The sequence below is a fragment of the Triturus cristatus genome, chromosome 9 (assembly GCF_964204655.1).
Source record: "Triturus cristatus chromosome 9, aTriCri1.1, whole genome shotgun sequence".
Taxonomy (NCBI): domain Eukaryota; kingdom Metazoa; phylum Chordata; class Amphibia; order Caudata; family Salamandridae; genus Triturus; species Triturus cristatus.
In genome coordinates this window covers 378,407,275-378,428,762 of record NC_140592.1, presented here as the reverse complement: position 1 = coordinate 378,428,762, position 21,488 = coordinate 378,407,275, and the positions used below count along the sequence as shown (strand labels likewise).

General features: G+C 45.5%; 1 protein-coding gene across 1 annotated transcript in view; it reads left to right on the top strand.

The window, feature by feature from the left end:
- The window catches only part of ZNF541 (zinc finger protein 541), a 1,112,036-nt gene that overhangs the window by 1,024,612 nt on the left and 65,936 nt on the right, over window positions 1-21,488 (top strand). The window contains exon 15 of the mRNA XM_085627847.1: window positions 13,986-14,128. Within this exon, the coding sequence (XP_085483973.1) occupies window positions 13,986-14,128 (143 nt within the window). The remainder of the gene's footprint in view (window positions 1-13,985; window positions 14,129-21,488) is intronic.

Here is a 21,488-nt window from a genome sequence, read left to right as displayed (position 1 = left end):
AGTTCTAATATATAGAGTGTGCTCCTAGTCCTTTAGCGTTAGGGTGGTAAAGTGATTAAGGTACGGAAAGTGAAACAGTTGCTACTTGTCATATTATTCTGCTGTCGAACACAGCCATCGTCGTACCACTCCAAATCGTCTGGGAAGTTGGGCATGTCCCACAAGAAAAAGAAGAAAGGAAAGAGGTCTTTGACTTCACCGCACAGATTCTAGGATGAGTCGCCGGGCTGTTGGTACCCGAGGCCTAGCTCTGTGGTGGAGCCAGCGCTGTCTCCACATGTCCCTGAGTTTTCGAGAGTTGGAGCGACTAACACCCAACTAGAAGAATTCTGTGAGGACATGCACCTCAACTTCGGGCGGCCTGACCTCTCTGGGGCACCCTCAAGCCTCATAGGTCCAGGAGGGTCCTCTACTGACCTTCCGCTGGCAGGTTAGCCCATGGCGCAAGTGGGGACCCAGGGATCCTTTGACAGATCTGGAGCAGCGTCGGTCCAGTAACCTTGACCTTCCCTGACACCTGCTCAAGTGCTGGCACCATCAATGCCCAACGCTGTCAACATCGTAACTGTTCTGGACACAGTGCAGCTTCAGACTCATCCTCCCGAGCAGCAAGTCGAGGATATTCAGGCTATGATACTAATGTTTCAGCCTCTATCATGGATTTTTGTGAGAATGACCCTGAGGTTGTTGTACCTCATTGCCTCCTCCTGCATCCAGCTTGTACTGCATGCCACTGGCATATGCAATCTCTGCAGTGGGATCTGATGTCCCAGTGGGCACAGCATCAGGGGAATCTCTCTGACGTGGTCAATATCACGGAGAGAGCTGCAAAAGATCTGTAGAGGCGGCTAACAAACTTCAAGTAGGTCAGTAGCAGACCCCTTTCCCTTCCCCAACCAGAGCTGACTGTAGTGACAGATGCTTCAACCCTGGACTGGGGCGGCCATTTGCAAGAGGTGAAGATTAGAGGACTCTTGTTTCCAGACTCCACATAAATCTGTTTGAGCTTCGGAAAATCAGTTTGGCATTGAAACCTTCCTTCCTTCAATCAGGGGAAGGCTAGTACAGGTGTTTACAGACAACACTACCGCCTTTTGGTACTGCAACAAACATGGCAGGGTGGGATAGTGGACCCTTTGTAAAGAGGCTCGGCACCTCTGGACATGGCTTGAGCACCAGGGCATTTTCCTAGTAGTTCAACACCTGACAGGCTCTCTGAACACCAGAACGGACAAACTTAGTTGACGGTGCCAAGTGGATGACAAATGTTTACCCCTGGAGGTGACACAAGGTCTCTTTCAAGAGTGGGGAGGACCTTGGATAGATCTGTTTTCCTCTGCCGAGAACAGGCAATGTCAGCAGTTTTGTGCGCTGACATTTCCAAGGCTGCTCTCGCACTGACATGCTTTTCAACTTGAGTGGAGCTTCTGTAGACCTTACCGAAATACCATTCCTGACCAGAGTTCACAAGAAGATCACAAATGACTGGGCCCAAGTCATTCTTGTGGCTACGGATTGGGCACGGAGAGTCTGGTTGCCAGAGCTGTTAAGCATGAGCATTGGTCCTCCGATCAGGCTGCCTCTTTGGGAGGATCTACTGTTGCAGCAACAGGGCAGGATTCTGCACCAGAGCCTGAAACCGCTTTGTCTTCATGCGTTGTTATTGAGCAGTGACAGTTGACAGCTTTAAAGTTTCTGCCCGAAGTCTGCAATGTTATCCTGGTAGCTAGGCGTCCCTCCACCAAGATGGTATACTCATCCATGATGTGCAGATAAGCATGTTGACCTTCTATCTGAACCCCTTTCTCATGTTCTCTTATTTATTCTCTCCTTAGCCTAGCAGGGCTCTGTTCTAGGCATGTTAAAAGGTTACCTTTCTGCAATTTCTGCATTTTTGCAGTTGCCATATCAGTCGTCCTTTTTCAAATCCCCTAATGAATAGAGGTTCTTAAAACGTCCCCAACACATGTTCCCACCAGTACCTTTTATTATGCCCCAGTCGGACCTAAAACTGGTTTCTTACTTTTCTGATGTGCGCTCCCTTAAGCCACTCCAAAACTGCCCACTCAGACTTCTCACCATCGTAACGGCCTTTCTAGTGGCGATAACATGTGCCGGGAACATAAGTGAGCTATAGGCGTTCGCTGTGCATCCTCTATACCTCACTTTCTTCCCTGACAAATCTAGTTCTTCATACTAGGGCATCTTTCTTTCCTTAAGTAATTTCCCCTTTTCACGTTGACCCATCCATCACTGTTCCACCCTTTTATGCATCATCAACTGGACACAGAAAGAGCATTGTTGTTCTACCTTGATCGCAATCATGAGTTCCGGGTCACGATCAACTCTTCATTGGGTATGCTGAAGACAAGAAAGGGATGGCTGTGCAGGAATGGACCATCTCCCGATGGAGAGTTCTCTGCATCAAAATATGCTATTCACTGGCCAAAAAGCAACACCCAGAGAGTATACGCACTCATTCTACTAGAGCCAAAGCTGCAACGACAGCGTTGGCTCACGGAGTTCTTGTCCTGGATTTCTGTCAGGCAGCAACATGGGCTTCTTTACACACGTTTACAAGCACCACTGGCTAGACAGTCACATCCAGCGAGATGGTCATTTAGCCCATCTCCGGGGAGGTATTGCTTGGTTATCTATTCTAAGGTAAGGAATCTGCAGCTAGAAGTCTCTATCAGATGAACAAGTTACTTACCTTCGATAACGCCTTTGTGCTACAGACTCTAGATTCCTTAACAACCCACCCATCCTCTTCTCTAAGTCTCTATCAGATGAACAAGTTACTTACCTTCGATAACGCCTTTGTGCTGCAGACTCTAGATTCCTTAACAACCCACCCATCCTCCTCTCTCTTCAAGTGGATAAAAGGGCTAAAGATGTATCCCTGTAAGGGCCATAGAACTCTTGGCTCCCGGCTTCTGCCGAAAAAGAAACTGATGTCAGTGACCAGGGGTGGTGCCTATATAGGCACTGTGCACGTCCCTTCTGGCACGGATGCCGACAATGATGCTACATGGAGCCGTACAACGCTACCTACTGTTGCACAGGGGTTCTGCTCAGCAAAAGTTTCTGGATCTAGTCTGATGCCTTGGAAATATTCTAAGCTAAGGAATCTATGGCTAGATACGAGTCTCCACCAAATAAGGCCTTGCCAAAGATAAGTAATGTTTTCATTAGTGAATAGCATGTACATCTTTGTATATATGTATGTATATAGTATTTCTATAGAGTGAACCTAGCCAAAAGTCAAGTCTTAATATCAAAGACCATTTACAGTTGAGGGCAGGAGTGTAGGGTGATCGAACCTTATTGTCTGATTTTCTGAATCTGCACTGGGAATAGGATGCTGTGTTGCTGTTTGGTAAGACGCCTTGTTTATGTACATGCTAAATGTATTCTGAAAAAACTTAGTTCAGCACTTCATCATTGTACAAAATGAGGTATCAGGGAAAACATAATTGTTGATGGCGACCTTTGTATTCTAAGAATAATGCAAATTGTTTGTAGTGAAAGATAGGTGCTGTAATCATAGCAGATCAAGAATTTTTAATACAAAATATGTATGATTAGCAATCAGTTGTCACTAAATGTTGAATTTGAAACCATAAGTATGAAAACGTGAAAGAGAAAAGTGAGAAAAGCAAATGTTATCCCCCCAATACCACCATGTCCTATTAGAGTGATACTCAGGATTCAAGTCACTTATGGTCAAGATCTGACTATGTATGCTTACAAGCTCCTCAGGATCAGAACGATGCTCAGATTGGGTCCACCCCTCAATACCCCCAATTCCGCATACCATAAAGGCACAGAAGCTTGGAGTGATTGAGTGAGGGAAAGGGTAGTGTGGAAAGGAACTGGAAGGAAGGAGACCTATGAGGAAAATATAAAGACAATTAACGTCTCCAGTCTCACTGCTATTAGAAGATAACTTATATGTATAGTTTTGCTATGAAAATACTTATCATATGGGGTGCTGCCTTCTGAAACCAATGACTTTGCTTATGCACTGCGTTTAGTCTCATATATCCTTTCTTGCTGATATGCACAGAAATGTTGTAATACAAACAAATCAATCACAAGTAAACTCAAAAATCCTCATTCAAACCTTTCTGGTACTAGTGTAAATCAGGTCATGTGCTGTATAGAAATTTATACATACCATGCAAAAACTGTAAATCCCAGGTATGTTTGTCAATGATAAATATTCTTATCAACAAACCAAATAATGTCACCAAACATTAGATTCAGAAAATATTTTCTTTTCTGTAATGGGAAGAGTGCTGTCCAGTCAATGGACCTAAATCAACAAAATTCAAAAATCCTTTTGGTAAACAATATTTAGTCACAAAAGAAGATGTTAATCGCAAAGTGTTTATTTATCTCCCAAGTTTAAATGTCACAAGGAAAAAAAACCCTCACAAAAATAGAAAATCAAGCTTTCCTCGTGCTGCAGAAAATGAAAACACACCAGCTGGTGTGTATCGAAGAACAAGCAGGGGAATCCTCCCCTGGTATTTAACAGGAAACTTAAAAACAACAGAAAAAGGCAAACCTCCTTTAGCCTGCAACATCCACAGTTCCTTTTACTGGAAACAAGAGAAATGCTGCCAAAACCAGCAGCCGAAAATCCTCACTCCTTCAGCTCAACTTGAGAAAATAACTGACTTCACAGTTGAATGGAATTATGCACGTCAGGATGCAAGTACTCTATTTATAGTCATGTCCCCTCATGATTGATTGAGCTGTTAGCAATGGACCATTAGAGTAGTAGTGAACTTCAAATATACATATAGAGGAAATAACATTGTATTACCTTTGTCTTTTATTGTGGGTTTCTTGAGCCTGCATATGAAACTTGAAGGTGTCTATGCCTGCCTTTTCCTGACACTTATACAGTTCAGCAAGTTGCAATGAAAGTTATGTAGGACATTTTTGGACTTAACACTGATATATTATTGTACCTTTCTGAGAAGAAACCACTGCAAGCAGGATCCCACCACTTGTAGAAAATGTGACGTATAACAGATATTTCATTTTTTTTTACATGTGATAATAGTTAAAATACACATTGGAGTTGGTGATTTCTTGTTGACATTACATATGGATAGATCCCTTATCTGCCAGCCCATTATATTGTATTACTTCATCATAATAGACAATAAGGTATATCATAATCTTAATGACGGCCTTTACAAACTGTTCAGTTTTATTTTCCAGACACTTTCACGATTTCACTGTCTCCAAAATATCTTCTCCATGTGAATTTTTATTGTTCTATTTCCAAGGACTTGAAATCTATGTGGTGTTTGTAGAATCCGTGAAGCTGTTTGGCTAATGGTTTACTTTACTCATTTTGTAGACATTGCAGTAGTGTTCTTGGCTTATTTTCTTGAGGGATTTGTTATACTTGCACACAATAAGGAGCTATAGAGGGAAATAGACCCAAGTCGCCCTCCTCTCAATCAATAATCATCTACACAGGCTTGGGTCTCTGAAGGTAAAGTCACCATGAACTGAGGTTCAAACGCTATAACATTAGGTGTTTCGTACTCCCCACTTTTCTCAATTCGAGGTAGTCACCATCAGCCATCCACCTTCAATTTCTAATTTATAAAACCTAGGTAAAGAATTTTACTTAAGGCAATCCCACTCAAGGACCTCTCAGTGTAAGAACTCACACGTCAAATACACCGGGTGTTTCTACAGTCCTAAAAAAAGTGTGAAGAAGCATTTTTTATTTTCACAATTTAGTCGCATCTTGGTATGTGATTTTTTCACTATTTACACTCACAATTTGGTTTATTTCTGTGGACACTTTATTTATTTATTTTTTGGGGCAAGATGACAACCAATGATGATAAAAGTGGGCAGAGCTGGTGAGTACCAATCAGCAAGCTCAATTGGTGGTGCGCACGTGAGGTGTCATCTTGCTTCTTCACACTTTTTTTAGGACTGTAGAAACACCCGGTGTATTTGACGTGTGAGTTCTTACACTGAGAGGTCCTTGAGTGGGATTGCCTTAAGTAAAATTCTTGACCTAGGTTTTATAAATTAGAAATTGAAGGTGGATGGCTGATGGTGACTACCTCGAATTGAGAAAAGTGGGGAGTACGAAACACCTAATGTTATAGGGTTTGAACCTCAGTTCATGGTGACTTTACCTTCAGGGATTTGTAATACTGCCAATGTATGTTAATTTCTGATGGATACATCTGCCAGTGGATTCCTCACCTTGTGAATATCCCCTGCGCCAGCAACATTCGGAAACTTTTGTAGCAGTCCACGCCGATGAGGTCGAAGACGGAATCACAGAGACACGGCTCCGCTCGCGACTCCGCTGACGTCAGCGGATCCATAAGAAGACCTCGTTGGCGTGATGACGTCAGTTCCCTTTTTACCGCGCCGTCGACGCTAACGGTTTTTGGGACCCTCGCTGTATCTTTAGTTGGATACTTTGTCTTCTGCTGGTATCTCTCTCTTTCTTCTTGTCTGCAGCTGAAGATGTCGACAAAGAAGACCGGGTTTAAGCCTTGCAGGGAAAGCGGTAAGCACATGTCGATAACGGATCCACATGAGGACTGTGTATGGTGCCTTTCATCGGATCACAATGTTGAAGGATGTTCTTGCTGTCGCAAGATGAGTCCAAAGACTCTGAAGGAGAGGGAGGCCAAATTTTTCATTGCCAGGATGAAAAGGGAGAAGAGAGTTCAGAGAAGATCAAGATCGAAGTCGACGTCGGGGCATGCTTCCAAGTCCAAGAAACATAAAAAAAAGAAGAGGCATGGATCTCGACATCGCTCGAATGCGGCTCCTAGATCGACCTCACCTTCTCGACGTCGTAAGGACTTTGTATCTCCTTCCCCTGTTTCTGTTCCTGATTCTCCTGTTGGCCTGACATCGCCTGCTGCTTCACCGGAGCATTCTCCTGCTCCAGCCCCGGCTCTGGCTTCGTCTCCGGTTCCAATTGAAGATCTTCCAGCTCCGGACGATGCTTCGACTCCGCAGATTTCACCGCCGGCGCCGATCGGCCCGAGTCCGGTGATGCCTCAGCCTGAGCCATATCCTTCGTTTCCAGGCCCAGGTCAAGATCCAACGATGTATGGGGTCTTTTCCAGAGCCCTGTACCCCTCTGGTGCGCCTTCGGGTCCCATGGGTCCTATGGCTTTCAGCTTGGGAGTTCCTCAAGCTTACCCTCAGGCTCCCTTCATGCCATTTTTTCCGGCAACGCCGTCTTGCCATTTACCGGCGCCAAGGACATCGACGCTGCTTCCATCTTCACCGGCGCCGACTCGGCCTTGTTCGACGCCGACTGCTCCCTTGGATCCGCGCTCAACGCCGGCTCCAACACCATCGGATTCGGTTACGGCGCCGCCGACTCCTGCTGTGAGAATCAGATCCAGGAGGGAGGCTCAAAGGGTACTGGAGGAATAGAGGTAGCAGATGGAAGAAGTGGACGAAGGTGAGCTGATGGAATGAGATGATCTCTTTGAGGAATTGAAGGAGGCTAGTGGCCTGGACTTGTCACCTAAATGGGAGATTACTCCTCCTGCTGATGCTCCTTCAAAGGATGTGGCTCCCTACCACTCTGTTATTAAAAAGGCGGCTGAGCTTCTGGATCTGCAGTTACCATCTGCAGAGTTTAAACCAAGCATCCTTACAGACGTTCTACACTCTCCCTCCTCTGTATCGGAGCCCTTGCTTCCTTTTAACACCATTATTGAACCGGTAATGGAAGTATGGCATAAGCCCTTCTCTGCTCCTGCGGTCTCTAAGGATGTTGCAAGGAGATATAGGGCGGCTCCAGGGGACCCAGACTCTCTAACCTCCCATCGTTCTCCGGAGAGTCTGGTGGTTCAGGCTGCCTGTTCCAAAAGATCTTCAGGTGGTTTTCCCCAAGTCCCGAGTGACAGGGATGCAAAGAAATTAGACCAATCGGCCAAGAAGGTGTTCTCTTATGCCAGTATGGCGTTAAAATCGACAAACGCCACCTGTCTTTTGGGCCGATATATCCATGCTCTTATGGATTCAGCAAAACACTGGCCCAAAAACTGTCAGAGGAAGATAGACTGAACTTTAATGAGGTACTGTCGGACACCCAGGCGGCTGCACGTCAGGTAATCCAAAGTGGCTTGGATACCGCTGATTCTGTCGCAAGGATTATGGGCTCTTCTGTTGCCACAAGGAGGAGTGCGTGGCTCAAGTCATCCGAGTTCTCCCCTGATGTGCAGGCAACGCTCCTGGACTTGCTTTTTGACGGCTCTGGTCTTTTTGGTAAGAAAGCGGATGCTGCACTCGAAAGATTTAAAGAGAGCAAAGCCACGGCCAAATCTCTGGGTCTGCAAACTCAGCCTAGGGGATCGTTCAGGAGGTACAGGGGCTTTGGAAGGTCATCCTTTCGTACTTACAGGCAGCCCCAGCAGCAGCAGCCACAACAGCAACAGAACACCCTGTATAAGAGCTACAGGGGCAGAATCAGAGGTCGTGCTCGAGGTTGGCAGCTCTCCTCCTCCTCTTCCTCTTCCTCCGTCCCTCCCACCACTGCAAAGCAGCCCTAGATCCACCATTCTGGATCATACTGGTCCTGTGGGGGGCCGGCTTACCCATTTTGTACAAGATTGGGAATCGGTTACTACAGACCTTTGGGTTCTAGATCTTGTAGAAAATTGGTACGCCCTTCCCTTTCGGGAATTCCCTCCAAATTACCCTCCTTGCCAAGGTGCTTCCTCAGAGGACCACCTTCTTCTCCTGCAGGAGGAAGTTCTGACATTACTGAAAAAAGGTGCGATAGAGGTCGTTCCAGAGCAGGAGAGGGGTCAGGGATGCTACTACCAGTATTTCCTGATTCCGAAGAAGGATGGCAGGCTACGTCTAATCCTGGACCTCAGGATCTTGAACCTTTTTCTGAAACAGGAGAAGTTCAAGATGCTAACCCTTGCGCAGGTTCTTCAAGCGCTGCAACAGGAGGACTGGATGGTGTCGATCGACTTGCAGGATGCGTATTTTCACATCCCTATCCTGAAGTCGCACAGGAAGTATCTCCGTTTTACGGTAGGGAATGCAACATTATCAGTTTGTGGTCCTTCCGTTTGGTCTTACTACTGCACCTCGAGTCTTCACCAAGGGGATGGCAGTGGTGGCAGCCCATCTCAGAAGGTCGGGGATTCCAGTTTCCCCCTATCTGGACGACTGGCTGATCAAAGCGGAGTCGCCAGAGAAGGTGCTTCATCTTCTGAAGGATACAACTCAGCTGTTGTACAAATTGGGTTTCTCGATAAACGTGCCCAAATCTCACCTGGTGCCCTCTCAACCTGTTCATAGGGGCGGTACTGGACACTACTGTGTGTCGAGCATTCCCACCTCCGCAAAGGATTCTTGACATTCAGGAAATGATTCCCTTGTTTTACAATGGAGCGGTCGTTCCAGTCCGGAAGGTCCTTCGTCTGCTTGGTCTGTTCGCCTCCTGCATTCTGTTGGTCAACCATGCACGCTGGCACATGAGGGCACTCCAGTGGTGCCGCAGGTAGTGGTATCAGCACAAGGGAGATCTCAGGGAGCCTGTGAGGATCTCCAGAGAAGCTGCAGCGGATCTGTCTTGGTGGAGTGTGGAGTGCAACCTGTCTCAAGGAAAGCCTTTTCATCTACCTCCATCGGTGGCCACAGTGATAACGGATGCATCCACTTTAGGGAGGGGGGGGCATCTGGGGGATCTGGAGATCAAGGGTCTTTGGTCTCCGGAAGAAAGGTTGCTTCACATCAACCTTCTGGAATTGCGGGCGATAGACAGTCTCAGTCGGCAGTTCTCTGCCGACCACGAGTGGAGGCTCCATCCGGAGGTGGTTCGTCACGTCTTCTGGACGTGGGGAACTCCTCTGGTGGACCTGTTTGCCACTCACGAGAATGCTCACTGCCCGTAATTCTGCAGTCTCCAGTATCTGATGCAGGGAGCATTGGGTGACGCGTTTCAGTTGAGATGGGACTCACATCTCCTTTACGTATTTCCTCCCATACCCTTGATTCCTCGGGTTCTGAGGAAGATTTGCCAAGACCGGGCCCAAGTCATATTGATCGCCCCGGATTGGCCAAGAAGGGTGTGATATACAGATCTTCTCCACCTCTCCTCGTGCCCTCCGCTCCGTCTCCCTCTGAGGGTAGACCTCCTCTCGCAGTCGGAGGGGTAGGTTCTACACCCCCACCTCCAGAGCTTACACCTTCATGCCTGGAGATTGAACGGGGCAACCTGATTTCTTTTTCTCTTCCGCCAGATGTGGTAGATGTAATTTTGTCTGCCAGACGTCATTCCACCAAATCTATCTGTTCCTATAGGTGGTCTAAATTTGTTATTTGGTGCGGAGAGAAATCTATTGACCCTTTGAAGGCTCGTTTATCCAACATCCTTCAGTTTGCTCTTTCTCTTGCTCAGCAAGGTTTTGCTGTAGCCACTGTGAAGGGATATCTGTCGGCTTTCCTTTGCTTGCCGGATCAGCAGCTTTCCTTTGCTTGCCGAATCAGCCATCATTGTTCAAATCACCTATTGTTTTACGATTTCTGAAGGGCCTTATAAACAAGATTCCCCTACTCCTTTTATTGTACCTCAATGGAATTGAAATCTTGTCTTAACTTACTTGATGGGTTCTCCCTTCGAGCCCTTACACAAGTGTCCCTTGAGACTGTTGTCTTTCAAGACGGTTTTTCTCATTGCGATCACCTCGGCAAGGAGGGTTGTGCTGTGGCTACTGTTAAAGGTTATTTGTCAGCTTTATCGTAATTTCTTTGTTTGCCTGATCAGCCATCTCTTTTCAAATCTCCGGTGGTTTTAAGGTTTATTAAGGGCCTTACTAATATGTTTCCGCCTACTCCCTTCATCATGCCCCAGTGGGACTTAAATCTAGTTTTAACTTTCTTAATGGGTTCCCCATTCGAACCTATGCATAGTTGTCCTTTGAGGCTGCTGTCATTCAAAACGGTCTTCCTTGTGGCTATCACCTCAGCTAGGAGGGTGAGTGAGCTTCAGGCTTTGAGTTCTAAGCCTCCGTTTCTGACTATTCATGCTGAAAGAACGGTACTCAGGACCAGGGCTGCTTTTCTGCCTAAGGTGGTAACTCCTTTCCATCTGGGGCAGTCCATTACCCTTCCTACCTTCTATCCTCCCCCTCACCCTTCCAAGGAGGAGGAGCGGCTTCACCGCTTGGACCCTAAGAGGGCGGTGAGCTTCTACCTTGATAGGACTAAAGACTTTCGAGTGGAGGACCAGCTCTTCGTGGGCTTTGTTGGCTGCAGGAAAGGCAGAGCGGTGCACAAGCGCACCCTTTCCAGATGGATTTTCTTGTGCATCAAGATATGTTACTCTTTGGCAGGTAAGGAACCTCCAGAGGGTTTAAGGGTTCATTCTAATAGGGCTAAGTCTTCTACGTCTGCCTAGTCTAGAGGTGTTCTTGTGGAGGACATTTGTAGGGCGGCAACTTGGGCCCCCCTCCACACTTTCGCGAAGCATTACTGCTTGGATTCCGAGGTGAGGAGGGACGGACACTTTGCTCGTTCCGTCCTTCAGGACTTTCTGGTATAGAAGGGTGGACACCCCTCCGGGAGTGGGACTGCTGTGGGAATCTTTTCACAAGGTGAGGAATCCACTGGCAGATGCATCCATCAGAAGAACAAGTTACTTACCTTCGGTAACGCTTTTTCTGGTGGATACAGTATCTGCCTGTGGATTCCTCACTGACCCACCCTCCTCCCCGTTGTCCACCCTTGTATACCTACAATTCTAATGATGGTGTTTAAAAATGTATTTGTTACTGTTAAAGTCAGTTTGTTACTTCTTTTGCCATCCTATTTATTCTCCACACTGTGTGTGTTGCTTTGTATATTATGTACTGTGTATATATTGCTGTCAGTCCGTTCGTGTGCCTCGAAGGCACGGAAAAAAGGGCGGAACTGACGTCATCACGCCGACGAGGTCTTCTTATGGATCCGGTGACGTCAGCGGAGTCGCGAACGGAGCCCTGTCTCTGTGACGTCGTATTCGACCTCATCGGCGTGGACTGCTACAAAAGTTTCCGAATGTTGCTGGCACAGGAGATATTCACAAGGTAAGGAATCCACAGGCAGATACTGTATCCACCAGAAAAAGCGTTACCGAAGGTAAGTAACTTGTTCGTTACATCCATGCTGAGGGTAGTATCAAGAATTCATAGAAGACTCTGTGCGTTGAAGAAGGGAATAAGTGTTCTACGCTCTGCTGTGCACTGTGTTCCAAGATGCTGCTTTCCGTACATGGCTGAGTGTCCACGCCACCTGAACACATCTGGTATGGTCACCATAGGGGTGTTTTCTGTGCACTTCCTGGAACGTCAAGCATAAAGAGGATGGTGATGGGACTCAGCACAAACCAAAGGATGTCAAACATGGGCTTCTCTCTTCAATATTTAAACACAATTATGTTCTGGGAAGGAACAAGGACTAGCCTTATCACAAGCCATTCCTTAAGTGATGGTCTGTTCATAGGATGTTGTTCGAGGTTCCCAATCCAAGGTTAAGTGGAGTCTCTTCCTGTGATGTCAGTTCCTGTTAAGGAGGCATTCATGAGAGAATTATGCATCATATCACATTAATTGCCTTATTTGTCGATGTTTGCTTCCAGAAGTTGGACCGTATTCTGGCATTCTATGCTTCATATTCTTGCCTGACTCTTTTCTCTTTCCTAATGTAAGAGGGAGGTTGGTACCTTTTTATTTTTTTCAGTATTAATGTTCATCTACCATCAAGAACTACAATATTGCAAGGAGTGCTTCCCTCTTCGTGGATTTTTCCTCCTAACAGGGACCCTCTTAAAGAGACAATTGGCATCTATCACATATACTGTGGAAGGAGTCACCCTTTCCATGGGCAATCTAAAAGGGGAACTCAGTAGACCTTCTCAGCAGCCAGTCCTTGACAATCAACTTGCCCAGGCATAATGCGAGTAAATACATAAGTACAATTACAGTTCAAACACTTCTTAAACTGGTACGTGTGAGAGGTATGATTTGAAAACTGGGTAGTCTTGTTCATACCCAGTTTGCAAATACTGCATTTATGATTTGTAAAAAAATCTTCAACATTTACTGAACTGAAAGCCTTTTTAAAATTTGTTTTTGAATTCAAAGGAACAAAGGATATTATGTAGGATTGCTGCTGGTGTATGTGCCATGCTCATCTGATTGTGCTCTTATTATGTCCTGAAGATGTAGATGGCCCTTCAAAAGATAACACAGATAGACAATATATGTCTGTATAATTTATTAAATATAACAACATAGGCACAATAGACTACAATTGTCACGAGATATAACAAAGCAAATCAAGATATGATAAATTTGATTATGAAGTAATTTCCATGTCTTCTGTAGGAATGAATTTAATTAAGGATAATACATCCAATATACGTTTGGTTATTCCTACTAACATTCCTGCATACATACTTATTTAGCTTTCAGAGATGATAAGCAATCACAGCCATGGTCCAAACTGTTGTGGACTTGTCAAGCAGATGTAGTGGAAATGCTTGAAGAAAAGTAAAGATCAAGGCATGACTAAAACCAAAAGTTTTCCAGGTGTTCATTGCAATGAGTGGTGAATGAATCCTAGGATAAATGTTCTGGAAAATAAAACAATTCTCTCTGCAGATCTTGGACAACAATGGTCAGCACCAGGAAGAGAATCAATACAATCAGATCTCTTTGAAAGTTTTGCAGGTGCTCATTGCAATGAGTGGTGAATGAATCCTATGATAAATGTTCTTGAAAATTAGCTGGGACTCTTTGATATCAATATATGTGACATATGTGTACATCCCTGACTACATGTTATTCAATGTGTGAACTGTGACAGTGGATGATTATGTTCATATTGTTCATATGTGAAAATTCATAAATAAAGTTAAAAATAAATAAATGTTCTTGAAAATAAAACACTAATTCTCTCTGTAGATCATGGACAATAATGGTCAACACCAGGAAGAGAATGAAAAGTCGATGTTAAAGCAGCGCAAATTGGAGAAGAAGAGTTTGCCAGGTGCCAGGCCTGAGGTTACACCGACTCCTGGGGCCTTTGCCTGCAAAGAATGTGAAAGGTTGGTTTACATTTTTTTTCCATAAAGGTTCCTGTTTCATTTGAAAAATACTATTGATTAAGATCGGAGACATTTTCTGCCAGACTTGATAAAAAGAAAATGTGTGCCATTTTCTCTTATCAGAGTTACAAAGGTCATTTATCTCTGATTTCTAAAAAATAAAAACAAATCCTACTGTTAAAAGGTTATTATGGACATTATAAAGATGGAATGGTAGCTACATGTTCTCAGTATTATTTTTTAAAAGCTGGGGTTATTTCCTGAATCATCTAGAAAGTTAACTCTCACCGCTAACCTAAACCATAGTTTATTAAAATTAAGGACTCCAGGGGTAACAAGCGCTATATAACTGCAACCTTTTTCCCTCTTCTATTGCTCCACTATCCTTCTCAATCCAAATAACTGGCTACCATACCCACCAATCAAACTACTTTCATATTTCACTATACTAATTCACCACTAATCCTTTATGGGTTCCGGAGTAGTGTGCTACTCGCCGGGAAAGCCCTTCAACACCTCATCAGGGGTAGCAAGCGCTATATAAATTCAAACATTTTCCCCTCTCCTATCCCTCCACTATCCTTCTCAATCCAAATAACTGACTAACAGATCCACCACTCAATTACTTTCATATTTTACTATACTAGTTCACCACTAATCCTTTATTGGTTCTGGAGTAGCGTGCTGCTCGCCGAAAAAGCGGTTCAATGCCTCGTCAGGGGTAATAAGCGCTATATAAATGCGATTACAATACATAATTTAAGCATTTAAAATAAATTGGCTATTATTTCATAAACATTATGCATAATTGTTTTTAAATTAGTAACCCAGAAGCTTTAAAAAAGTTAAACATTAGTTGCTAAGAGGTATAATAAACTTTAAGAAATGTTCGGATTAGTGGCTAAATATTTATATGCATAATATGTGTGAATAATATTTAAACAATGTTACCCAGCATTAGGAATACCTGTATGTTATGCAAAATCGTTAAATAGTATGAATGGTATTTTTTTATTTTATTATTTTAGATGTAATTTTAGTTAGTGTTTGCTATACCCCAACAGACCTCAGAATGTTGAACAGGCACTTTTGATCAGAGATCTGGCTTAAAAGGAAAAGCCATTTAAGAATATGAGTATCAGGGTAATAGAACTGAATCCTAGCGTGTCAGGGACAAACGGGTTTTGCATGTAGGTGGTAATTGATGGGTGCTTGCTAGACCTTCTTAACACCCAAGATTATGGAATTTTCCTGGTCTAGTCTGGACAGGACTATGGTCTGAATGGTAGTCTTGATGTTTGATTGATTTGTGAGGTTCTTGGGACCCTTCAGCAGGTTAGACAAAGTTACTTACCAAAAACACCAGCTCTCGGACATGATTATCTTCATTATGCCTTATCAGTTTTCTGTTCTCCCCTTTGGCCTTACCAGTGCCCCTTAGGTGTTCATGAAAGTGATGGAGTTAGTTGGCATCCATCTTTGGATGGCAAAGCCACTTTTACAATGCCACCTTTGCCCTTCCTCAACAACTGACTGTTGAAGGCAAGCTTGCCAGAGTAGACTACCTCCAGATAATGGTGAACCTTTTTATGTTTATGGGGTTCTTCATCAATGAGACAAAGTCACACCTGATTTATTAATAGAGGCTTCCTTTCTTCTGAGCTTTTCTGGACACTGTACAGTTCCAAGCCTTTCCTCTCTGCGAGTCCAGGACATTCAAACTATGAACCCAATGTTTCAGTTTTAGTCTTGGATCTCGTTAAGAGCAGCTCTGAAGCTTCTTGTCCTGCTGGCCTCATGGATACCGTTTGTCAACTTTGCGATATGGCAGATGTGGAAGTTGCATTGGGATCTGAAGTCTCAATGTCACAGCACCTAGGAAACCAGTTGGATGTCATCCAGATTTTGGCGGAGACTGCATAACATCTGCATTGATGGCTGCTCGACAACAACCCGACCAGCATCAGACCCTAATCCCTTCCCCATCCAGAGCTGATGTTGATGATGGATGCATCCCTGTAGGACAGGGTAGGTAATCTGGGAGAGGTGGAGAGCAGAGGACTCTGGTGTCCAGCTGAAACCCGGCTCCACATAAATCTGTTGGAGCTGCAGGCCATCCACTTAGCGTTGAAGGCATTCCTGCTGTTCATCAAGAAGAGCCAGTCCAAGAAATCACTGACAACACCACTGTCATATGGTACTGCAACAAACAGCTAGAGTTGGGTCCTGTGTCAAGAGGCTCTGCTGCTCCGGTGTTGGCTGGAGTGAACCAACTGGCAGGATCGTTAAACGCAAAGGCGTATGTGCTCACCAGCGACACCAGGTGGATCACAAATGGTCAACTCATCCCGCAGTGGTGCAGGACATCTTCAGACAGGGAGTACCCTAGGCTCCTAATGCGCATTGTCAAAACTTCTATGCATTGGATTTTCCTAGAGCACTGTCTAGGAAAAACATTCTTGCTAGAGTGGAGCACAGGGCTCCTGTATGCCTTTCCGCATCTGCCTCTCCTGAAGATAAAGAATGACTGGGCCAAAGTGATCCTAGTGGCTCTGTATTGGGCCATTAGCGTGTGGTATCCAAAACTTCTGGGCATGAGCATATGTCCTCAATCGAGGTACCTCTTCGGGAGGAGTTTTTGTTGCAGCAGCAAGTCAGGGTTCTGCACCCAAACCTGCATAATCTATATGTTCAGATGTGAAATTGAGCAGTAGCAGTTGACTGTTTGATCTATTGCCTGAGGTTGTGGACGTCATCTTCTCAAACAGGTGTCCATTTACTAAGTCTCTCTGCCTTTTTACAGTTGCTGGACCAGCTGTCCTTATGCAAATCACCTGTTGTGATAAGTTTCCTTTAAGGTTTGCAACATATATCTGATAGAGCCTTCTAGACGCAAATTTCTTACTATAGAATATTTCCCAGGTATCAGAGTAGATCTGGAAAATCTTAAGAAGTAGCCCTGCATGCCAGTAGGTGACGTCGAATGGCTTTGCATAGGCATCATCTGTGCCGGATGTGTCATGTTCTGTGCCTATATAGGTGCCACCCCAGCACGCTGACATCAGTTGCTTTTTTTCCGCGCTAACAGTGCAGATCTAGAAAAGCTACCCTGGTCCTTTTTCTTTTTACCACTTCAATGATTTGTCAATTTGTTTTTAGCATCTGTGCTCCCTGTATGCTTAAGGATTTTCCCTAAAAGCCTGTGGGGTTTAAACCCTTTTGCGCCTGCCACAGATAAATGTCTGTGATAGACCCCCACCTGGTTTGCTTGTGGTGCCTGGAGCCAGAGCATGACTGACTCCAGGGCTGTCCCAACTGCTGCACCATGAATCCTAAAGCAATTCGGGAGCGGGTGATGAAGGTTCTGGTGGCTCGACATCAAGCGAGTCCACACTGCTCTAGGTCCGAGTCATGTGGGAGGTCCATGGCATGCACTCGGAGTCATTCCTATCAGTTGTTTTTGCGGTCATAGTCATTGTTGAGGAAGTCCCACCAAACACAACTAGGCCAAAAGGTCGAATCGCACAAGTCAAAACCCTAGTTGTGGGAACGACACCTAAAATCTAGGCCCTGCTTCCACACTCCACCCGTGGAGCCTGGGTCCGCTCTGCACCTCCCTGAATTTCTCAGAGCAACCCCGCCCAATTTGGAGAATGTTATGAGGCCATGCAAGTCATTATTGGGTGACTGGACCCCACTGGAGCGCCTACAGGCCCCATGGGTTCTGGAGGAGCCCATGCTGGGCTTCCGCCGCAGGCTCGCCCTTAATGCTAGTCTAGCCCTCTGGATGCGTTCCTGGATCTGAACAACTTCGGACGCAAAACCACAACCTTCGCTGGGGTTCAGTCCTGTTGTGCGTTTCTCTGTGCCGCCAATGCCCTTTAGTGGCGGCAACTCTTTGCCATTCCCAAAATCGATACAGTGCCAGATCGGTGTTGCTCGATGTCAACAACCGCACCGACCAGAACCAGACCATTTGAGTCTGAGGCGGTGCCTCCTTTCTTTAATGGGTCCTGTGAGGAGTGTGACTGAAGTGGATCTGAGGATCTCTGTGGTTACCTGATTCCCTTGAAGAACCTTTGGCCGAAGATAACTGGTATGAGGACCTGGCTGATACCAGTGGTCTGGACACCTTGCTGGACCCTGGGCTTTTCTCTCCTAGTGTGGCTATAAAGGAAAGAACTATGTAAACAAAGGAGGGACTGAAGGGCTTTTATTCAAGGAGGTCCAGCATACATGCCCAGCATAGTCATGTGTGTAGAAGAGAGTATGCAGTTCCTCAAAAGAAGGGCGGGGGGGGGGGAAGTGCTAAAGGAAAGAAGAGACCGTGCAACAGAGGAATACCTCTATTCGGAACTAGGGTCCTCACACACCCAGCAAGCTAGGTGTCATGCTTCATCATATGGACCTGCTCCTCGTCGGGCCGGCGCTGCAATGCCCGACGGGCACCCTAAAAGGGGCTCTTTGGCGGAGATCTTCAGTTCCTGGCCGTATGATGCAGTGTGTGTGAGAGGGACCTAGTGGTGTAGATGTGAGTGCAGGTAAGTGAATTAAAACAAGTTAGAGAGTCCAAAAATAGTTTTATTGGGGATGGCTCTCTACCTGAATAAAAATGTGTGGGAACAGAACGGCAGCTAACTGATGTTAAGATTCAGTTTGGCTATGCTCATCTGCGCTGGTCGACATGTTTCTTGCCTATTGGTCCTAGTGATCCGTGGCAATTCCTCAGGACCTAAAAGCTGTCAATAATCTACACTGGGTGGTAAGTACAACTGTTACCTACTACCTGATGTAAGGGAACGGTCTCGCCATCTGCCTAGGGAAACCTAAAAAGAGAGAGGATCATAAGCAAGGCATCCCAAGCAAAGGCAATGTAAAAAGTGGATATATTACACAAGTCTAATTCACAAAGTGATATAAACCCCCTATTGGCTATAAGGTCTAACATGACGTCTATATATACCAAGTGTCAGTGACTCCATACAGTAAGTGGTGATAGACCTACAACTAGTGAAATTAAAAACCAATAAAGATTAAAAAACAGAAGACTGTAATTCACACGTTATCCCAAATGATACTAGGATAGAGTGACTAAGGTGTTCTAGAGGCTCAAGGTGAAACTCAAGGGACACTCACCTAATATGGTTTAGTACCATACTCCTATCCGTGGCCGTGGCGCCACCTGGACACCAAGACTCAGGTGTCCTATTAAAGATAAAATGATACATGGGGTGACAACAACTGGTCCGGCAAGTAATAAGGGCAAATGTACACATAAACTCTAATGCCCCTTTGTGGTCCAGTAGCATGAGCTACTGGACCACGCGGTTTCTACTGGCAGATACCCTGACCGACATTGGCATTAACAATCATTGTGATTTCCTCTTTATTTGTTTCTTAGTTTGCTCAGTGGTGCACTCCTACCATCTGATTACCCCCAGCGGGCTGGGAATTGCATCACAGCAGCTCATGCTACTGGACCACAAAGGGGCATTAGAGTTTATGTGTACATTTGCCCTTATTACTTGCCGGACCAGTTGTTGTCACCCCATGTATCATTTTATCTTTAATAGGACACCTGAGTCTTGGTGTCCAGGTGGCGCCACGGCCACGGATAGGAGTATGGTACTAAACCATATTAGGTGAGTGTCCCTTGAGTTTCACCTTGAGCCTCTAGAACACCTTAGTCACTCTATCCTAGTATCATTTGGGATAACGTGTGAATTACAGTCTTCTGTTTTTTAATCTTTATTGGTTTTTAATTTCACTAGTTGTAGGTCTATCACCACTTACTGTATGGAGTCACTGACACTTGGTATATATAGACGTCATGTTAGACCTTATAGCCAATAGGGGGTTTATATCACTTTGTGAATTAGACTTGTGTAATATATCCACTTTTTACATTGCCTTTGCTTGGGATGCCTTGCTTATGATCCTCTCTCTTTTTAGGTTTCCCTAGGCAGATGGCGAGACCGTTCCCTTACATCAGGTAGTAGGTAACAGTTGTACTTACCACCCAGTGTAGATTATTGACAGCTTTTAGGTCCTGAGGAATTGCCACGGATCACTAGGACCAATAGGCAAGAAACATGTCGACCAGCGCAGATGAGCATAGCCAAACTGAATCTTAACATCAGTTAGCTGCCGTTCTGTTCCCACACATTTTTATTCAGGTAGAGAGCCATCCCCAATAAAACTATTTTTGGACTCTCTAACTTGTTTTAATTCACTTACCTGCACTCACATCTACACCACTAGGTCCCTCTCACACACACTGCATCATACGGCCAGGAACTGAAGATCTCCGCCAAAGAGCCCCTTTTAGGGTGCCCGTCGGGCATTGCAGCGCCGGCCCGACGAGGAGCAGGTCCATATGATGAAGCATGACACCTAGCTTGCTGGGTGTGTGAGGACCCTAGTTCCGAATAGAGGTATTCCTCTGTTGCACGGTCTCTTCTTTCCTTTAGCACTTCCCCCCCCCCCGCCCTTCTTTTGAGGAACTGCATACTCTCTTCTACACACATGACTATAAAGGAAAGAACCTCATTTGCTATGGTGGTGTGGAAAACGGCTGAAGTCCTCGACCTCTCGCTACCCTCAGTAGAAGTCAAAATCAATATCTTGATGGAGGTGCTTCAACTGGGGATGTCCCACACAGAACCCCTCCTGCCCTTCAACAAAGTCCTCTCTGATGTCCTGATAGGGGCACGGACACTCCTGTCCTGCTCCTTGGGATCCAGCTTTCCTCACCAAGCATCCCAATCCTAAGTGCCTGATGGTGCAGGCGTCCCCCCACCAAAGTGAATTATGCTGTGTTCCCATCCACTCCACTGGCTAGGGATCCAAGAGGCTGGATACTTTCAGGAAGATGATTATTTCTTCCACCAGCCTTGCACTGCGGTTGGTGAACACTGTGTGCCTCTTGGACCAATATAGCCACACAGTATGGGATGCAGTTGCACAAACGCTGCCTGTGATCTCAGATGAGATCTGACCCATCCTCACACAGGCTATTACCGAAGGCAGGGAAGCAGCAAAGTTCATGATTCGATGCGGACTGGACACAATAGACTCACTAGGCAGAGCCATTGCTACATTGGTGGTGTTCCATTGCCACCCCTGGCTGAAATCGACTGGCTTCTCAGATTATGTCCTGGCATCTCTTATGGACATGCCGTTCCGTAGCACTCGCCTAATTGGTGACAAGGATGATTCAGCGCTTGTGTGCTTTAATGAGCCCCATGCTAGCTGCACTCTTCCTTTTGTTCCTTCCGTGGCAATGATAGGGGCTACCAGCCATGTCCTTTTCCACTCAGCCACTATGGCCAGAAGACTTTAAGGACCCCCACGCCAGCCA